The 17348-nt window shown below is 45.9% G+C and overlaps 2 protein-coding genes and 1 long non-coding RNA gene across 9 annotated transcripts in view; 2 read left to right on the top strand and 1 right to left on the bottom strand.

Moving 5' to 3' along the window:
- ERMAP (erythroblast membrane associated protein (Scianna blood group)) overlaps positions 1–3726 on the top strand; it is a 28580-nt gene extending 24854 nt beyond the window's left edge. For all 5 annotated transcript variants that reach the window (XM_055255442.2, XM_063627686.1, XM_055255443.2 and 2 more), the window contains one exon: positions 1244–3726. In XM_055255442.2, the coding sequence (XP_055111417.1) occupies positions 1244–1959 (716 nt within the window). In that variant the 3' untranslated portion in view covers positions 1960–3726. The remainder of the gene's footprint in view (positions 1–1243) is intronic.
- LOC134734576 (uncharacterized) lies at positions 621–5587 on the bottom strand. The gene is made up of 2 exons (XR_010117692.1): positions 5179–5587; positions 621–3419 (listed from the first exon to the last, which is right to left on the bottom strand). It is a non-coding gene; the product is annotated as an uncharacterized lncRNA (long non-coding RNA).
- ZNF691 (zinc finger protein 691) lies at positions 5407–11277 on the top strand. Of its 3 annotated transcripts, XM_063627744.1 has the most exons (4): positions 5407–5475; positions 8091–8214; positions 8477–8541; positions 9750–11277. In XM_063627744.1, the coding sequence occupies exons 2-4, from the start codon at positions 8142–8144 to the stop codon at positions 10611–10613; spliced, it is 1002 nt and encodes a 333-aa protein (XP_063483814.1). In that variant the 5' UTR covers positions 5407–5475; positions 8091–8141; the 3' UTR covers positions 10614–11277. The 3 variants fall into 3 exon arrangements, with proteins under 3 accessions (XP_063483814.1, XP_055111421.1, XP_055111422.1); XM_055255446.2 differs by lacking the exons at positions 8091–8214; positions 8477–8541 and having other exon boundaries at positions 5410–5475; XM_055255447.2 differs by lacking the exons at positions 5407–5475; positions 8477–8541 and having other exon boundaries at positions 5579–8214.
- Positions 11278–17348: the final 6071 nt, after the last annotated feature.

Genomic DNA, 17348 nt, shown 5'->3' with positions numbered 1-17348 from the left:
TTTCCTGTATTTGGGGAAGGAAGGAGACTCACTGTGACATGCATAATCCACAATTTTAAGGAAGACTCCTTCTCTCTATATTAGCATTTAAAAATAATAATTTAGTCCTACCTACTTGGGAGGCTGCAGTGGGAGGTTCACCTGAGGCCAGGAATTCAAGGCTGTAGTGTGTTATGACTGCATGCCCATGAATACCTACTGCATTTCATCCTGGGAAACATAGTGAGACCCTGCCTCAAATAAATAAAATAAAATAAAATAAAATAAAGCAGATAATTATAAGTAATAATTTTAAGTGACAAAATGAACATCATGCACTCACTGTAGGAATGAGGCACTATATCGTTAGGTCATCAAGTCTGCACAATAGCTCTACAACACAGGTTCTGTTACTATTTCCATTTTACAGATGAGGAAACTAAGGTTCAGAGATGAATAACAAGCCCAAGATCACATAACTAGCATGTGGCAGAGCTGGGATTCAAACATGCTATGTGGCTATAGGATCTAACAACAAACCCTGTATTTATCATCACACATTTGATTATTTTGGAACATCAAAGACAAAGATGGTGTCTTACTCTGTTTTCTGTCACTATAACAGAATACCCAAGACTGAGTAATTGATCAAGGAAAGAGGTTTATTTAGCTCATGGTTCTTGGGGCTGGATGGTCCAAGGTTGGGCGACTGTATCTGGTGAAGGGCTTGTGCTACTTCATAGTATGGTGATAGTTGCTTCTGGAAGAACAGAAGGGCAAGTGAGTGCCTGCAAAAGCAGAGAGGAGACAAAGTGCCCTGACCTGCTTTATCATAACCCGCTCTCTAGAGAAATAAACCCAGTCTTGTGAAAACTGCATTCATCCCTTTGTGAGGGACCCAAACACCTCCCACTAAGCCCTACCTCTGAACACTGCAGCAATGAGAGATTAAGATTCCAACACGTGAACTTTTGAGGGACACACTTAAATCATAGCAGGTAGTTATTTCCTAAGGATTAAGGTAGCTTCACAGACAGATGAAGAAGAACTTTTTCTTCTATTACTTAGTAATCGACAAGGAGACCTATTCTTTGAAAAAGAATATTCTCTGGTTCCAGTACACATGGTAGGGGCGGGAATCCATGAACTAAAATGGGCTAATGACAGTGATGGCAGACCTAAAGATTCTTTTTCCCTCCAAAGCCATCCCCAAATCCCTTAAGACCTAGGCTTCCAAGCCTCACCTGTCTGTGTCTCTTTGCAGTGGCAGTGACCCTGGACCCAGACACAGCACATCCCAAACTCATCCTTTCTGAGGACCAAAGATGTGTAAGGCTTGGAGACAGACGGCAGCCTGTACCTGACAACCCCCAGAGATTTGATTTCGTTGTCAGCATCCTAGGCTCTGAGTACTTCACGACTGGCTGCCACTACTGGGAGGTGTATGTAGGAGACAAGACCAAATGGATTCTTGGGGTATGTAGTGAGTCAGTGAGCAGGAAGGGGAAGGTTACTGCCTCACCTGCCAATGGACACTGGCTTCTGCGACAGAGTCGTGGGAATGAGTATGAAGCTCTCACATCCCCGCAGACCCCCTTCCGCCTTAAAGAGCCTCCACGGTGTGTGGGGATTTTCCTGGACTATGAAGCAGGAGTCATCTCTTTCTACAATGTGACTGACAAGTCTCACATCTTTACTTTCACCCATAATTTCTCTGGCCCCCTTCGCCCTTTCTTTGAACCTTGCCTTCATGATGGAGGAAAAAACACAGCACCTCTAGTTATTTGTTCAGAACTACACAAATCAGAGGAATCAATTGTCCCCAAGCCAGAAGGTAAAGGCCATGCTAATGGAGATGTGTCCCTGAAGGTGAACTCTTCCTTACTGCCCCCGAAGGCCCCAGAGCTGAAGGATATAATCCTGTCTTTGCCTTCTGACCTTGGCCCAGCCCTTCAGGGGCTCAAGGTTCCTTCTTTTTAGGGATATGCCACACTACCTGCTCCCATCACCATCCAGCCCAGCACCATGGACTTCAGTCGCCTGGCCCAACCCCACGATTATGGAACATCTCTTCACCTTAACCCAAATTGAGACCCTTTTGTGGTTTCTATTTGTACCACTTTTCTCCCAGGACTCAGTTCTGAAGCTTATATTTCTTCTAAGGAATTGAAGTTCCCAGTGACCTGGAGGGAGGATTCCTGGAAACCAAACAATCAGTTTAGGTGTAGGTGGAGATGTTGAATATGTGTTACCAAGATACAGCACAGGTTCAGGGAAAAGAGTTCTCTACTCCAGGGGTTATTTAGAAGACACTTTCTCTGCCTCATCCTGCCCTCAAGCTTTAGTCAAGAAGTTATGGCCCCCAGTCCCTGACTTCTTACTTATCCCATTGAGGACTGCCTTTCTCTCTTTCTCTCTCTCAGTTCTGACCTCTGCCCCCCAAAGTCAGCTTTCTAAAAGCAAGCATGTTTTAGACCACTCACTCTTTCCCTCTTTCTTCAGGAATGAGTTGGGGAAGGCTGATGAGTAAAACATACCATCCTTTTCTGTTTTCTTGATGCTGTTTACAACATAGTTTGGTGATATCCAGAGCTAATGTACATGCTTTCAAAAGCTAATCTGCCTGTTGATGATAACTAGGTACAGCGACTTTAAACACAGTTGCTATAATCCTGAAAAGCCCCAGGAGCACATCAGGGAGCTGGGAAGCACAGCTGCAGAGAACTCAGCTGTATATTGCCCTCTGACCTTGGCCCAGACCTTCAGAGGCTCAGTCTGTTGAGTCTGTTGTGACTGTCTTATGAATCAATCTGTTGTGCCAACCCTTTCTGAGATTCAGAGAGGCCCAACTAGAAAAAGTGGCAGTTTTAACCACCAACGTAGAAGCTTTTTTTTCCCCACAAGACCATTGTACTGCAATACTTCAGTATTTGTGTAGCAAACAGCCTCTTAGGTTGGAGAGTATTGATTTCAAATAGGAAGCTGGTAGACTAGGTGTGAAGATGAAATAATGACCTTGATTTTTGGGTGTGTATTGCAGAAGCCTAGTCACTTTCAAGTCACACCACATATGTGATCTGGCCTAATCGTGGAGATACTGGTTATCAGTTTGCAGATGAATACACAGTTCTATCCAACAGAAACTGTATCTTTCTGTTTGTCAGAAGTTCTCCGTTACTTCCTGTATTAGTCAAGGTTTTCCAGAGAAACAGAATCAATACATACTGGGGTAGGGGGGCGGTGGTTATTAGAAGGAATTGGTTCACATGATTATGGAGGTGGTTAAATCCCAAGATCTGCAGGGTAAGTCAGCAAGATGGAGTCCCATGAGAGCTGATGGTTTAGTTCCAGTCTGATGGCAGCAGGCTTGACACCAAGGAAGAGATGATGTTTAATTCAAGTCTGAAGGCAGGGAAAAAGCTGATGGCCCTGTCCAAAGGCTATTAGGCAGGAAAAATTCTCTTAGTCAGGGCAGAGTTAGCTCTTTTGTTCTATTCAGGCCTTCAACTGATTCAGTGAGGCCCGCCCACATTTGGGAGGACAGTCTGCATTACTCAGTCTACTGATTTGAATGTTAATGCCATTGAGAAACACCCTCGCAGGAACACTCAGAATAATGTTTGACCAAATAGCTGGGCATTTTGTGACCCAGTTAAGTTGATACATAAGATTAACTATCACAGTGACTCAGTGGAATTGTTTGCTTTTGTACAGTTTTACAATAAAAGTTTAGTATTTGTGTTTTGGTATGCTGTTATTTTCATTGCGAATGAGGAGTTGTGGGGAAGGTAAGAGATTGGTTTCCAAAGAGCTTTGAGTCCCCCAAGGCAAGGTTTAGCCACCGTTCATACTAAAGTCATAGTTTTATTCCTGAGTCTGCTCTCTAGTATTTTATCAATTTATAAACAAATAGTGTTCATCAGGCACACATATTTTACTCAACCATATTCAGTTCCAAACATGCATTCCTGAATATCCCAATCTTAAAACTAACTCAAATGACGAGTTAATGGGTGCAGCACACCAACATGGCACATGGATACATATGTAACAAACCTGCACATTATGCACATGTACCCTAAAACTTAAAGTATAAGAAAAACAAAAACAAAAACAACTAACTCACATTGTCAGCTTGTGGAGGCAGAATACATACATACATATACACATACATACATGAATATACATATAATGTACACACATATGCATACATACACATATACACATGTATATATGTATGTGTATATATACATATCTGTATTATATAGGCGTATATGTATATATATACATGTATTTAGCATGTATGCATGTGTATATGTATACACATATATACATGTGTATGTATAATACATATTCACATGTATGCCTGTATATACACGTGTGTTATACATGTATATATGTATATACATATCAGTCTATTGATTTGAATGTTAATGTCATCAAGAAATAACCTCAATATATGTATTATAACCTTACAACTATATACAACATACATACATATATATGTATGTATATATGTATACACATACACATGCATGAGAATATATGAATGTATACATAATATCCTTACAGTACTTCTGCCAGGGAGTTTATGGGGGAGGAAGTTGGTACTCCAAATGGCTAGGTGGTAGAGCCAGAGTTTTATACTTGGTTTATCTAGCTCTGAAGGCAATGCTCCTTGTTCTTTGCACTGAAACATTGTGCAGATACGAGAAGCCTGTAGTTTATGTATTTCATTAGCCTTTATTTAAAAAAATTAAACCTGAACAAAAACTAGTCCTAGATACTTTGGTGATCTTGTTGTGTCTGGATTGATGAACAAGTGTCAGGCTTAATTAGGGATGCATGCGGAACCCGGGAAAATCCCTGCTCAGGGGCGCTGGGAAACCTGGAGGTTGATCCTTGAACAGGGTACTTTTAGCTTCTCCGATAAGGAGGTTGGGTTATTTTATCTTTAAACTCCCTTCCAGCTCTACCCTTCTTTGATTTTAAGTTATAAACCTTGAGTGAGGTGCCAGACTCTAGGCTTCATTGGACGTCTACAGGGCGGTCAAGCGTTACCAACTCAAAGTAAAGAAGGAAATTTGAGTACGTGCCCCTTTGGAGGTTGTGTAGGTTAGCTATACAGATTCTACAACTTCCCAGACGAGTAGCCCTGAGACTTGGGGTTGAACGCGCGAGCACGGAAAGAAATCCCACCTTAGGACGGAACCCAGTCTCTTCAGCTCCATTCTAAACTTCGCAAGTTTTCTCTGAGTCTACGCGCTTCCTTAGGACTACAACTCCCAGCATGCTAGCCAGAGGTCAAAGCTTATTGGCGGTCCCGCCAGGTCGCTTGAGTTGTGGCAGTCATTGTAGCCAATGGAAATAAAGAATTATCCTAAGAAACCAATCCTGGAGTAGTAGGGCGGATCCTTCCTGGGTTCCGGCTCCGGCTCCAGCTCCTTCCCTCGCCTACAGAGGCGGCGCTGTCCCTGACCGAGCGGCGGGAGCGAGGTGGGTCCGGGTTGCGCCCGAGGTCGCGGGGGGAGGCGGACACGACTTCGCGGGAAACTGTGCACGGCCACTTCCCTCTCACCGAGGATTTGGATGCTGCTGCTTTGCTCCCTGGACCGAGTGGGAAGCCAAGGGGCCTTGTGGTCCCTCCGCCGCGACCCTCGGCCCTGGCCCCCGGCCCACGCAGCCAGGTGGCTGTCCCCACCCCATTCCCCGGCCCTTCTGTTGGGTTTGAGTATACAGCCCTCCTGCCGCTGACCATACATTCAGGATCAGCCCCTCCTCCTCTCCCACCCCTCCGTCCCCAAACCCGCCGGCAATCTCTGAAACCAGCTCTTGTCCCCTTGGGCCTCCGCCATTGGCTTCTCCCCGCCCCCCAACACACAACTCAGCCTCTTGGGCCCTGGCCCTATGACACTTCTGGCAGACTTTGCTCCCTCTTCCCTGACCATCTCCTGCGACCCTCTGACTTCCTTGGTCCTCCTCTCTCTCTGACCCGTTATCTAGCTTCCCTGTACAACTACCCTGTTAGCACCTTGCTCTTGGTCTTTCATAGCTCCTCTCTCCCCTTCCTCCCTGCAGCCCTTGACTTGGCCCCAAAGACCTGTAGCTTCGGCCCTTCATACCGCACTATGGCTTGGCCCCTTCCCTTTAACCTAGGCCCTTCACCTTCATCATCTGTGATCACTAGCCCCGTCTTCTTGGCTCTTCTTAGACCTGGCCGCTTCACCACTTCTCAGCCCCTTCCACCCTTGCTTCTCCCTGTGCAGCTGAGCCGCCAGGAAGACAAAGCTCAATAGACCCCTTTTCCCCCCAGATCTCTGCAGTGTGATATGAAAATGCCTCTGTACTTCAGCTGCACTGTCTTCTCAGTAGGTAGTTGGCTCTCTGTCTCAGCAAGTCCCAGTCTTACCCATCCTGCAAATCTTAGGTCAAATACCTACTCTTCCATGAAACTGCTCAGCCCTGATCTCATCAGGGAGATATACCTGTATCATGTGAACTTCAGTGGTACTGTTTTTATTTCCTTCCTTCCCGTCTTCTCTCCTTTTTTCCTTCAGTACCAGTGTAATGGTTAAAAGCACTGACTTTGAAGTGATGGGCATAGGGCCCAGTTCTGCCACTTACTTGCTGTGTGCCCTTGGGCAAGATACTTAATTTCTCTGAGCCTCAGCTTTCTCATCTCTAAAATAAGGATAATGTGAAGTGAAATTAGATGATTCATATATGGTGCGTAGTCCACAGCTTAGCACTTGATATGAGCTTAAAAAAATGTTAATAATGTGCCAGGTGCTGTGTTAGACACTGAGGAGTGGGTACAAAGGTGACTAAGGCACAGTTCCTGCCCCTGAACTTAACCTTCTACATTGTATGACTATTTCTGGAGTTCACGTCTGTTTCACTACACTGTATCACAAACTGTGAGTGGTAATCATAATCCTAAATCCTTTTGCTCTTACATTGACCTAGCATCCAGCCCCAGGTAGAGCTGGAGCTTGGTAAATTATAGGTTCTCAGAATAGCAGTTTTGGAAGTGAGTGGAGGCTGAATAGCTCATTGCGTGAGATACTGTAGCTGTAGGTCAGATGGGAGCAGGGCAGGGGGTGGGGGATGGGATGGTGGCGTGAATTAAGATCACATCCTGTCACTTATACATTCAAAAGACATTTGAGCACCCAGCTTTATGCTGCAGAAGGAGATTACTAATATGACCCAGTCCCTTTCCTCAAGTTGCTTATAAACTACTAATAGAAACAGACATGTTCTACTAGTAGTTGCAAACCACTATAAGCCAAGCACAAGATTCTGTGACTGCATAAAGGAGAAAGTAGGCAGGAATCAGGAGATTGCTGAGGAAAAGTGGGTGAGACAGTTCATGGTTACTTGTGTCCCATGAAGACAGAGCTGGTGTTTTATTCAACTCATTCAACAAATACTTACGAAGGATCTACTGTATATGGCTGCCACTACTCTAGAAGTCTTGGTTACACTGGTAAATTTAAAAAAACAAAAACAAAAACAAAGACACCAGCTCTCATGGAACTTATGTTTTAGGGAAGCAGACAATAAATGATAGACATAAAGAGAATGTCAGAAGGTAAGATGTGCTATGGGGCAGGGGGCCTGGGAGTGTGGGAGTGATTTTAATTTTTTAAAGGATGGTTAGGAAACAGTGTCTAAGTATCAAGGAATAGTTTCTCATGTTTACTTGCATTTTTGGAAAGCAAATCAATTATTTTTCATATTCTTATCTAAATTCTTCAAGAACACTAACAGGGATTGGTAAACTACAGCTCACCTCCTGTTGCTTTAAATAAAGTTTTATTAGAACACAGCCACACATTCCTTTATGTCTTGTCTATGGCTGCTTTCATGATTCATGATACAGTGGCAGAATTGAATAGTTACAGCAGATATCCCATGGCCATAAATATTTACTAAATATTATCTGGCCCTTTACAGAAAAAGCTTGTCAATCTCTGGTTCTTAAAGAGTTGAGGTTCTGTCTGTATTTCACCTTTTACAACGTTATATACAGTTTTATGCTATTTTTAAGTTAAAAGTTTTTTCTTAACGAGATCATTTAAAAGATCTTTTTCTTGTATTCTTCACAGGGCCTGGATGTAGTGTCTTCAGCAGTTCTAACAGCAGCTGCCATTTGCTGAATGACAGCATGTGTCACACACTCTGCTGAGTATTACAGGCATTTTTTTTCTAATACAAAGTCTTGTAGTGTGGGTAGGTATCACAATTTTAGTGATGAGGGAGTTTAGGCTCAGAGTGGTTGAATAATTTGCAGAGAGTGATAAAGATAGTATGTGTCACAGTTGTAATCCAACCCTAAATGTAGTCAGTACCGCTTTCTTTATTCTGTTTCTTTTTTCCAGAAATACTTGCAGACTTGAAGGAATTATCAGTCTTTCATTTTCTATCATCAGTGTCCTATGATAGTTTGTGCTTCCCTCCCTCATCCCTTTGTTCATGTCACTCTGTTCACCAGCCCACTCTGCTGAAATGTCGTTATTTCTTCAAGGCCCAGAAGAAATGCTACCACTCTCATCAGAGGTACTTCTCCCCCCAACGCTTTCCTTGTCCTTGGCTGTAGGAACCCAAAGGAGTCTGTGCAGCTTAGCACACATTTACTGATGTTTGCACAAATCAGGACCTGTACTGGGCACTCTTATGTGTTTAGTTTTGGGGTGGGGTGTGGGGAGTGTGGTTTGTGTATCTGTGTCTGTGTTTATCTTTGTGTGTACTTGGTATGTGTGTGTCTGTGTGTGGTATGTGGGTATATGTGTATAGACATGTATGTAGCTATATATGTGTGTGGCTGTGGTATGTGGCTATATGTGGTGTGAGTGTGTACCTAATGTGTATGTGTGTGGTGTGATAAGGTTTGGCTGTGTGTGGTGTGTAGGTGTGTGGCTGTTGTGTGTGTGGTATGAGAATGTGACCGAGTATGTCTGGTATGTGAGTATGACTGTTGTCACGTGAGAATGTGGCTTTGTGTATGGTGTGAGTGTGTATGTGTGATTCTGCTTGCTTGTGTGCATGCATGCGTGTGTGGGTGGGGGGCATGGGCAGGGCTTTGTGTGGTGTTTGAGAATGTAGTGGAGGGCACTGACTGATCAGAAGAAACACAGCCCAGGCCCCACCGTAGGTCCTGGAGGTCCCAGGAATTAACCCAGATGTTTACTTGCTAGATTCTGGTGTGGTCTGGAGAGGGGTAGAGTGGCAGAAATCTCAAGAAAAGCCAAAGCTGGGCCTTGTCATCTAAGAGAGCCTCAAGATTTAGAGGTTTTCTTTTGTTCATTTTGAAAGCAGGCAAATAAGTGGATACTTTTAAGGAAGGTTTTTCAAAAAGGATTAAACATAAAAAGAGTTACAGTTAACTTACAGTTAGGCAGAAAAATTGAACTTATCCCAAAATGAAAGCTCTTTTACTTGCCCACAAATTATAGTCTGCATTGTCATTGCTTAGTGGTTTCAGGAAGAGTGACATTATTCAAATGGCACAAATATCATCCTGGTGGTGGTGAACAAAGCCGGTGCCTTATTTTTGCTCTGGTGGGTAGCTTTAAATATCTCTGAAAGTTTGTCGCTTAAAAGGTAGCAAGTAAAGGTATTCTGTCCAAGTATTCCAGTTGATTGAAGTTATTTCTAATGGATGGTCCCATGGGGAAGGTGTATACCCTTCAAACTGAACAAAAGATTCCCTGTGATCTGGCCCAACCCAAAGAATAAAGGTGTTGGCCATTTGTGTTCATTCTCAGGGTTCAGAGATGGGCAGTGAGAAGGAGCAGAGTCCAGAACCACACCTGCCTGAGGAAGGGGAAGGGGGTAAGCCTTGGAGAGTGGATGACTCAGAGGGTTCTTGGATCTCACCTGGGGAGAAGGAGCATGGGCAAGAGAGCCTGTCGGATGAACTGCAAGAAACTCATCCAAAAAAGCCATGGCAGAAAGTCACTGTCCCGGCTCGAGAGCTAGGGGACCCCATTGCTCATCCAAGGCATGAGGCAGATGAGAAGCCCTTTATATGTGCCCAGTGTGGCAAAACCTTCAATAATACCTCCAACCTGAGAGCACACCAGCGGATCCACACTGGTGAGAAGCCTTACAAGTGTTCTGAATGTGGCAAGAGCTTCTCGAGAAGCTCCAACCGCATCCGGCACGAGCGGATCCACCTGGAAGAGAAACACTACAAATGCCCCAAGTGTCAGGAGAGCTTTCGGCGGCACTCAGACCTCACCACGCACCAGCAAGATCACCTAGGCAAGCGGCCATACCGCTGTGACATCTGTGGCAAGAGCTTCAGCCAGAGCGCCACGCTAGCTGTGCATCACCGGACCCACCTGGAACCAGCACCCTACATTTGCTGTGAGTGTGGGAAGAGCTTCAGCAACAGCTCCAGCTTTGGCGTGCATCACCGCACCCACACAGGTGAGAGACCTTATGAGTGCACTGAGTGTGGGCGGACCTTCAGCGATATCTCCAACTTTGGAGCACACCAGCGGACCCACAGAGGGGAGAAGCCCTACCGGTGCACTGTGTGTGGGAAACACTTCTCCCGGAGCTCGAATCTCATCCGCCACCAGAAAACTCACTTGGGCGAGCAGGCTGGGAAAGATTCCAGCTGAAGGAGAGCCCCATTTAGAGTGAGGGAGAGCGAGCGAGAGACCCTAACCTATTGGAGGAAGATCTTTAGCATCTTTTGCTGCTACCTTGACCTCGAGCCCTTCATCCCGCTTTGGAGAATGGTTTTGTATTGCCTCTGAAGTCAGGATCTCAGGAAGTCCTGAGAAGGGACTCTGGAGTAAAAACCCTTGCCTCTCTCCAGGCCAATTTCTCATGTTGTAAAGTCAGAGGACCCAGTCTTGGCTTCACTTTCTTGGGGTGAAAAAGAAATAGGGTAGGCTCAGAACATGCTCATGTCATTAAGGCGGCAGTCCCCCTGGCCTTTGAGGAAGTACCTATGAGATGGGTGTCATTGTCTGAAGGTTCTCCAAATTGTCTGTGAACTGCTTAGGTAGGAGTGCACTGCAGTGTCCTGCTAGTTCCCACCTGTTGTGCCCCAACTTTGCTTCTAGATCTCTAGGCTGGGAGGAGTGACCTTCTCAATGGAAGAGGCCTCCTTGGTCTGGAGAAGAGATCTGAGGTCCCGCCTTAGAAATGAAAGGGAAACCCTCAGGGAGCCATGACCCAGGGACCTTCACACTCCCCCATGTTTGTTACTTGTTATCCCTCCCCCAACCTGCCTCTGTTTTCCCCAGAGTGATTAGCAGTAAAACCCTTCAATGAAAAGGACCCGTGTACTTATTTTGGGAAGTGGGGAGCTGGGGAGATTGTCCCACTGAACCCACTCTGGAAGGGAGCTGAATTCTTAAGAAAGACAGATGGGTAGATGCTCTGAAAAGCAAAGGAAAGCAGACTGAGTTTCTGGGGCCTTTGAGGAGAAGGGGGAAAGGAAAGGAACTAACATTAATTGAGCATCCACTACATGCGATTAATTCTATCAGTCACATTTACATTCATTATCTCATGTAGTTCTCACAGCAACCCTCAAAGGAATAAGAAGAGGACATGGAAGTGAGGGAAGATAAAGTCACTTGCTGTGAAGTCATACAGCAAGTATGTTGTGGAGCAGAGTTCAAACTTGGGCCTCCCTGACTGCCAGCTGTTGCTCTTTTCACTATATTTACCTTTTGGCTTCTGAAGGAGGAGCCACTTAGGAGACTTGCCTGGAGGTAGGAGCCAGTGTGGCCTCTTGATATGGCCTTGGACCATTTGCTCTGTGGCAAGTCAGTACCAAGCTTGAGAACCTTTTCAACTTTATTTTATTTTGAGGTCAACTTTATTTTATTCTGAGACAGGGTCTTGCTCTGTCGCCCAGGCTGGAGTGCAGTGGTGTGACCACAGCTCACTGCAGCCTTGATCTCCTGGGCTCAAGTGATCCTCCCACCTCAGTGTCCGGAGTAGCTGGGACTGCAGGTGCACACCACCACACCTAGCCCTCAATGTTATTGATTGAGCACTTACTCTGTGCCTAGGAAAAATGGCAGTGACAGGGAGTAGGGGGTGAAGGGTGGGATAAGCCGAGAGAAATCTTAAAACCCATAATGAGAGTCTTTGCTTTTAGTAGCAATAGTTTAGTCCCCAGAGCTGGAAAAGCTTAGCAGGGATTACGTCTGGTTTCCCGTCCTCCTGGTTTAGGCCTGGCTCCACATGGCAGATTTCAGTGTTTTCTACATGGAAGTTTAGTGTTCACCCAGTTTTCCTCTAACAAATACAAAAGACCCCTATCTACCTCTCGTGTAAATCTGGGGCCCTGCTCTTCCAGAGTGAGGGGCCCTCTTCATTTGTAGCCAGTTGGCAGAGTGTGATTCTGGCATTGGGCTTGGAACTGACATCACCCATAACCTTACCTAACATGGGGACCCTGCCGTTCACCAGTAAGAGATGTGCTAGGAACTTTACACTCATTACTGAATTCTCACAGCAACTAAGAGTGACCTGCATTTGTCATGTGTAGAAATAGGCTGATAGAGAAAGTGACTTGCCCAAGGTTACAGAGCAAGTAAATGCAGAGTGTAGGGCCTGAACTACTGCCCAAATTCAAGTCCTGTATTTTGTCCAACTATAAAAGACTCCCCAAATGATTCATTTATATTTATAGGGTACTTTACTGTTTACCAAGCACTTTTATTTCACACACATTTTCCGATTCCTTGAAAATCTCCACACAATATATTTTAAACATAACTTGTGTGTGTGAGTTGGCACACACCCTAATAATAAAAATCACCATCTTTTAAATACCTACTAAGTGCCAATTATCGTACAGCTCTTATCTCTAATCTTCATACTATCCTGTAAGGTAGTAATGTCCCCATGTTCAAGGCAAGAAAATTCTGTGAGATTAAATGACCAGACCTATTGGCAAAGTTGGGACTTAATTCAGGTATGTCTGATTCCAAGGCCAAGCTCTTCATTATACCCACTGTCAAGCTAGGTCTGCAGATCCCCTCTTAGTCTGGGAAGCTTGGTCTGACTCCTTCCTGACTTGGAGACTTTGTGACAACCACTGTGACGTTTTTTGCTGTTAGTTTTTTTTTTTGAGACAGAGTTTCATTCTTGTTGCCCAGGCTAGAGTGCAATGGCGCGATCTCGGCTCACTGCAACCTTCACCTCCCAGGTTCAAACGATTCTCCTGCCTCAGCCTCCCGAGTAGCTGGGATTACAGGCATGTGCCACCATGCCCGGCTAATTTTGTATTTTTAGTAGAGACAGGGTTTCTCTATGTTGGACAGGCTAGTCTCAAACTCCCGACCTCAGGTGATCCGCCTGTCTCGGCCTTCCAAAGTGCTGGGATTACAGGCGTGAGCCACCATGCCCAGCCCCACTGTGACTTTTATAAGAGTGTCTGCTGCCAGTTGGGCCTACGACCCATGTACCAGGCCCCTGCTTTGATCTTGGAACATAACTCCCCAGCCAATCTCACTTGTCCCTTTTTTTTTTTTTTTTTTTTTGTGAGATGGAGTCTTACCCTGTTGCCCACGCTGGAGTGCAGTGGCACGATCTTGGCTCACTGCGACCTCCGCCTCCCGGGTTCAAGCAGTTCTCCTACCTCAACCTCCCGAGTAGCTGGGATTACAGGCATGTGCCACAACACCCGGCTAGTTTTTGTATTTTTACTAGAGATGGGGTTTTGCCATGTTGGCCAGGCTGGTCCTGACCTCAGGTGATCCGCCTGCCTCAGCCTCCCAAAGTGCTGGGATTACAGATGTGAGCCACTGTGCCCGGCTCACTTGCCCTTTTTTGACCCTAACTTATATGCTAAGATTGTTTGTGTTAGTCAGTGCTTTTGAGTCCTGACTAGTCCGTTTATTCACTCTCTAACTTCCTTTTAAACTTTATTTTATCCTTCATTCCCCTTATTTTTTCCCTTTCTCCCTCACTCCATCTACTCTTTCTTCTTCCTCTCCCTCTTTTCCTCCGTCCCTCTTAGTAGTAACTTGTACTGACATTGAAGACAATGTGGCCCCTGATTTCTAGCGCAGGAGATTGCCACACAGATCCAGAGTTGCAATGCAGGATGATAGGTATCATTACAGTTGTACCCAGGATGCTGTAGAAGCCGGCGGAGTGCCTTAACCTGGCCTATACTGGACAGTGGGGCCCAGAAATGAGTAAGACATAGTCCTTCCTGGCTGGGTGCAGTGGCTCACTCCTGTAATCCCAGCACTTTGAGAGGCCGAGGCGGGTGGATCACGAGGTCAGGAGATTGAGACCATGCTGGCTAATATGGTGAAACCCCGTCTCTACTAAAAATATAAAAAATTAGCCAGGTGTGGTGGCGGGCACCTGTAGTCTCAACTACTCAGGAGGCTGAGGCAGGAGAATGGCGTGAACCCGGGAAGCGGAGCTTGCGGTGAGCCGAGATCGCACCACTGCACTCCAGCCTGGGCGACAGAGCGAGACTCCGTCTCAAAAAAAAAAAAAAAAAAAAAAGACATAGTCCTTCCTGCAAGGAATGCAGAGGAAGCGAAACCACTCTGAACAAGGTGCTGGGGGAACACAGGTGGGAATGGTTAACTTCACAGGAGAGGGGAATCTGAAAGGATGATTGAATTTGGTCTGAATGAATAGGTGTTTATAGCAGAGAAAAGAGAGGAAAGGAAAGGTATTTCAGATGGAAGGGAAGGCTTAGTGTTTTAGGAAATAATGAAATGTTTGATAGTGTGCCCTGTGTGAGGAGGAGAGGAAGCCCTTGTGTTGGATGCCAGGGTAAGAAATTTTGGACTGTGGACAATAAGGAATTTTAAAGCTGGGGAATGACGTGATAACATTCACTCTTTATTCAGGAAAAGCACTTGGGCTAGTGTGGAGGATGAACTAAAGGGGGATGAGTGATTTGGAAATACGCTGTGTGTGTAAACCAGGTGCCAATTAGGACCCTCCTGAGCCACAGAGAGTTCTGTATGATTGCCTCAGAGCACTGCCAATTCCACAAAATGGGAAAGTTCAAACCTTCCACACAATTGCTGCAGCTTCCTGGGGTTTATGACCTCATAATCTCTTGCCTGAGATTCCTGTGACCTGTACAAACCTTTTCTATTTTGTCCGCATTAGTCCTGTCACAGAACTCAGCTCTTTTGATAAGTTTAGAATCCTTTCGGGCACGGTGGCTCAAGCCTGTAATCCCAGCACTTTGGGAGGCCGAGGCGGGCGGATCACGAGGTCAGGAGATCGAGACCATCCTGGCTAACACGGTGAAACCCCGTCTCTACTAAAAATACAAAAAATTAGCCGGGCGTATTGGCGGGCGCCTGTAGTCCCAGCTACTTGGGAGGCTGAGGCAGGAGAATGGCGTGAACCCGGGAGGCGGAGCTTGCAGTGAGCCGAGATCGCGCCACTGCACTCCAGCCTGGGTGACAGAGCGAGACTCTGTCTCAAAAAAAAAAAAAAAAAAAAAAGAATCCTTTCTAGAGATTAAGAATCCTAGTGAGGAGTTACATTAAGGCATGTCAGTAGCTTCCTATCCTGTTATCTCTGCTCGCCTCCCCACCCTCTCTCTGGATTGCCACAATAAGACTATGGTGCATCATTGTTTTTTGTTTGTTTTTCTGAGATAACGTCACCCTCTTGCCCAGGCTGGAGTGCAGTAGTGTGATCACAGCTCACTGCAGCCTCCATCTCCTAAGCTCAAGCAATCCTCCTACCTCAGCCACCTCAGTGGCTGGGACCACAGATGTGTGCCACCGCACCTGGCTAATTATTTATTTTTGTTAGAGATGGGGGTCTCACTGTCAGGCCTCTGAGCCCAACCTAAGCCATCATAACCCCTGTGACCTGCACGTATACACCCAGATGGCCTGGAGCAACTGAAAAACCACAAAAGAAGTGAAACAGCCAGTTCCTGCCTTAACTGATGACATTCCACCATTGTGATTTGTTCCTGCCCCACCTTAACTAATGAATCAACCTTGTGACAGTCCTCCCCTGGACAATGAGTCTCAGGAGCTCCCCACAAGGGAGCACCTTGTGACCCCCGCCCCTGCCCACAAGAGATAACTACCTTTAACTAATTTTCCACTACCTACCCAAATCCTATAAAAATCCTATAAAACTGCCCCACCCCTATCTCCCTTTGCTGACTCTCTTTTTGGACTCAGCCCACTTGCACCCAAGTGAAAATAAACAGCCTTGTTGCTTACACAAAGCCTGGTTAGGTCGTCTCTTCACACGGATGTGCGTAACATTTGATGCCGAAGAACCCGGGACGGGGGACTCCTTTGGGAGACTGGCTCCCTGTCCTTGCCCTCACTCCATGAGGAGATCCACCTATGACCTCGGGTCCTCAGACCAGCCCAAGGAACATCTCACCAATTTCAAATCAGGTAAGCGGTTTCCTCACTCTTCTCCAGCCTTTCTTGCTACCCTTTGATATCCCTATCCTTCCAATTCCAGTTCTTTTTCCTCTCTAGTAGAGACAAAGGAGACACATTTTATCCGTGAACTCAAAAACTCTGACGTTGGTCATGGATTTGGGAAGACAGTCTTCCCTTGGTGTCTGATCATAGCAGGGACGCCTGCCTTGATCATTCACCCACACTCCCTTGGTGGCAGGTCAATTGCAGGGACGCCTGCTTTGCCTGCTCACTCACATTACAGCCCAGGACTCAGTCAGGGATGCCTACTGGAAGCCTGGTAGGTGCCCACCTCCATTTCTCTGTGTCTCTACCTTCCTCTTTAAACTTACCTTCTCCATTATGGGCAACTTTCCACCATCCATTCCTCCCTCTTCCCCCTTAGCCTGTGTTCTTAAAAACCTAAAACCCCTTCAACTAACACCTGACCTAAAACCTAAACATCTTATTTTCTTCTGTAATACTGCTTGACCCCAATACAAACTTGACAATAGTTCCAAGTGGCCAGAGAATGGCACTTTCGATTTGTCTATCCTACAAGACCTAGATAATTTTTGTCAAAAATTGGGCAAATGGTCTGAGGTGCCTTACTTCCAGGCCTTTTTTACACTTCACTCCCTCCCTAGTCTCTGCTCCCAGTGCAACTTGTCCCAGATTTTCCTTCTGTTTCTCCCGTTTGTTCCTTCAGTCTCCATCCCAAGTTCAGAGTCCTCCAAATCCTCCTTTTCCACTGACCCCTCTGACCTCTCTCCTCTTCCCCTGGCTGCTCCTTGCCAGGCTGAGTTGGGTCCCAATTCTTCCACAGCCTCTGCTCCCCAACCCTATAACCCTTCTATTACACCCCTCCTCACACCTGGTCTGGCTTACAGTTTCGTTCCGCGACTAGCTCTCCTCCACCTGCCCAACAATTTCCTCTTAGAGAGGTGGGTGGAGCTGAAGTCATAG

This window comes from Symphalangus syndactylus, chromosome 12 (assembly GCF_028878055.3).
Source record: "Symphalangus syndactylus isolate Jambi chromosome 12, NHGRI_mSymSyn1-v2.1_pri, whole genome shotgun sequence".
Taxonomy (NCBI): domain Eukaryota; kingdom Metazoa; phylum Chordata; class Mammalia; order Primates; family Hylobatidae; genus Symphalangus; species Symphalangus syndactylus.
The sequence above is the reverse complement of the archived record's forward strand: the minus strand, read 5'-3'. Positions and strand labels throughout refer to the sequence as shown.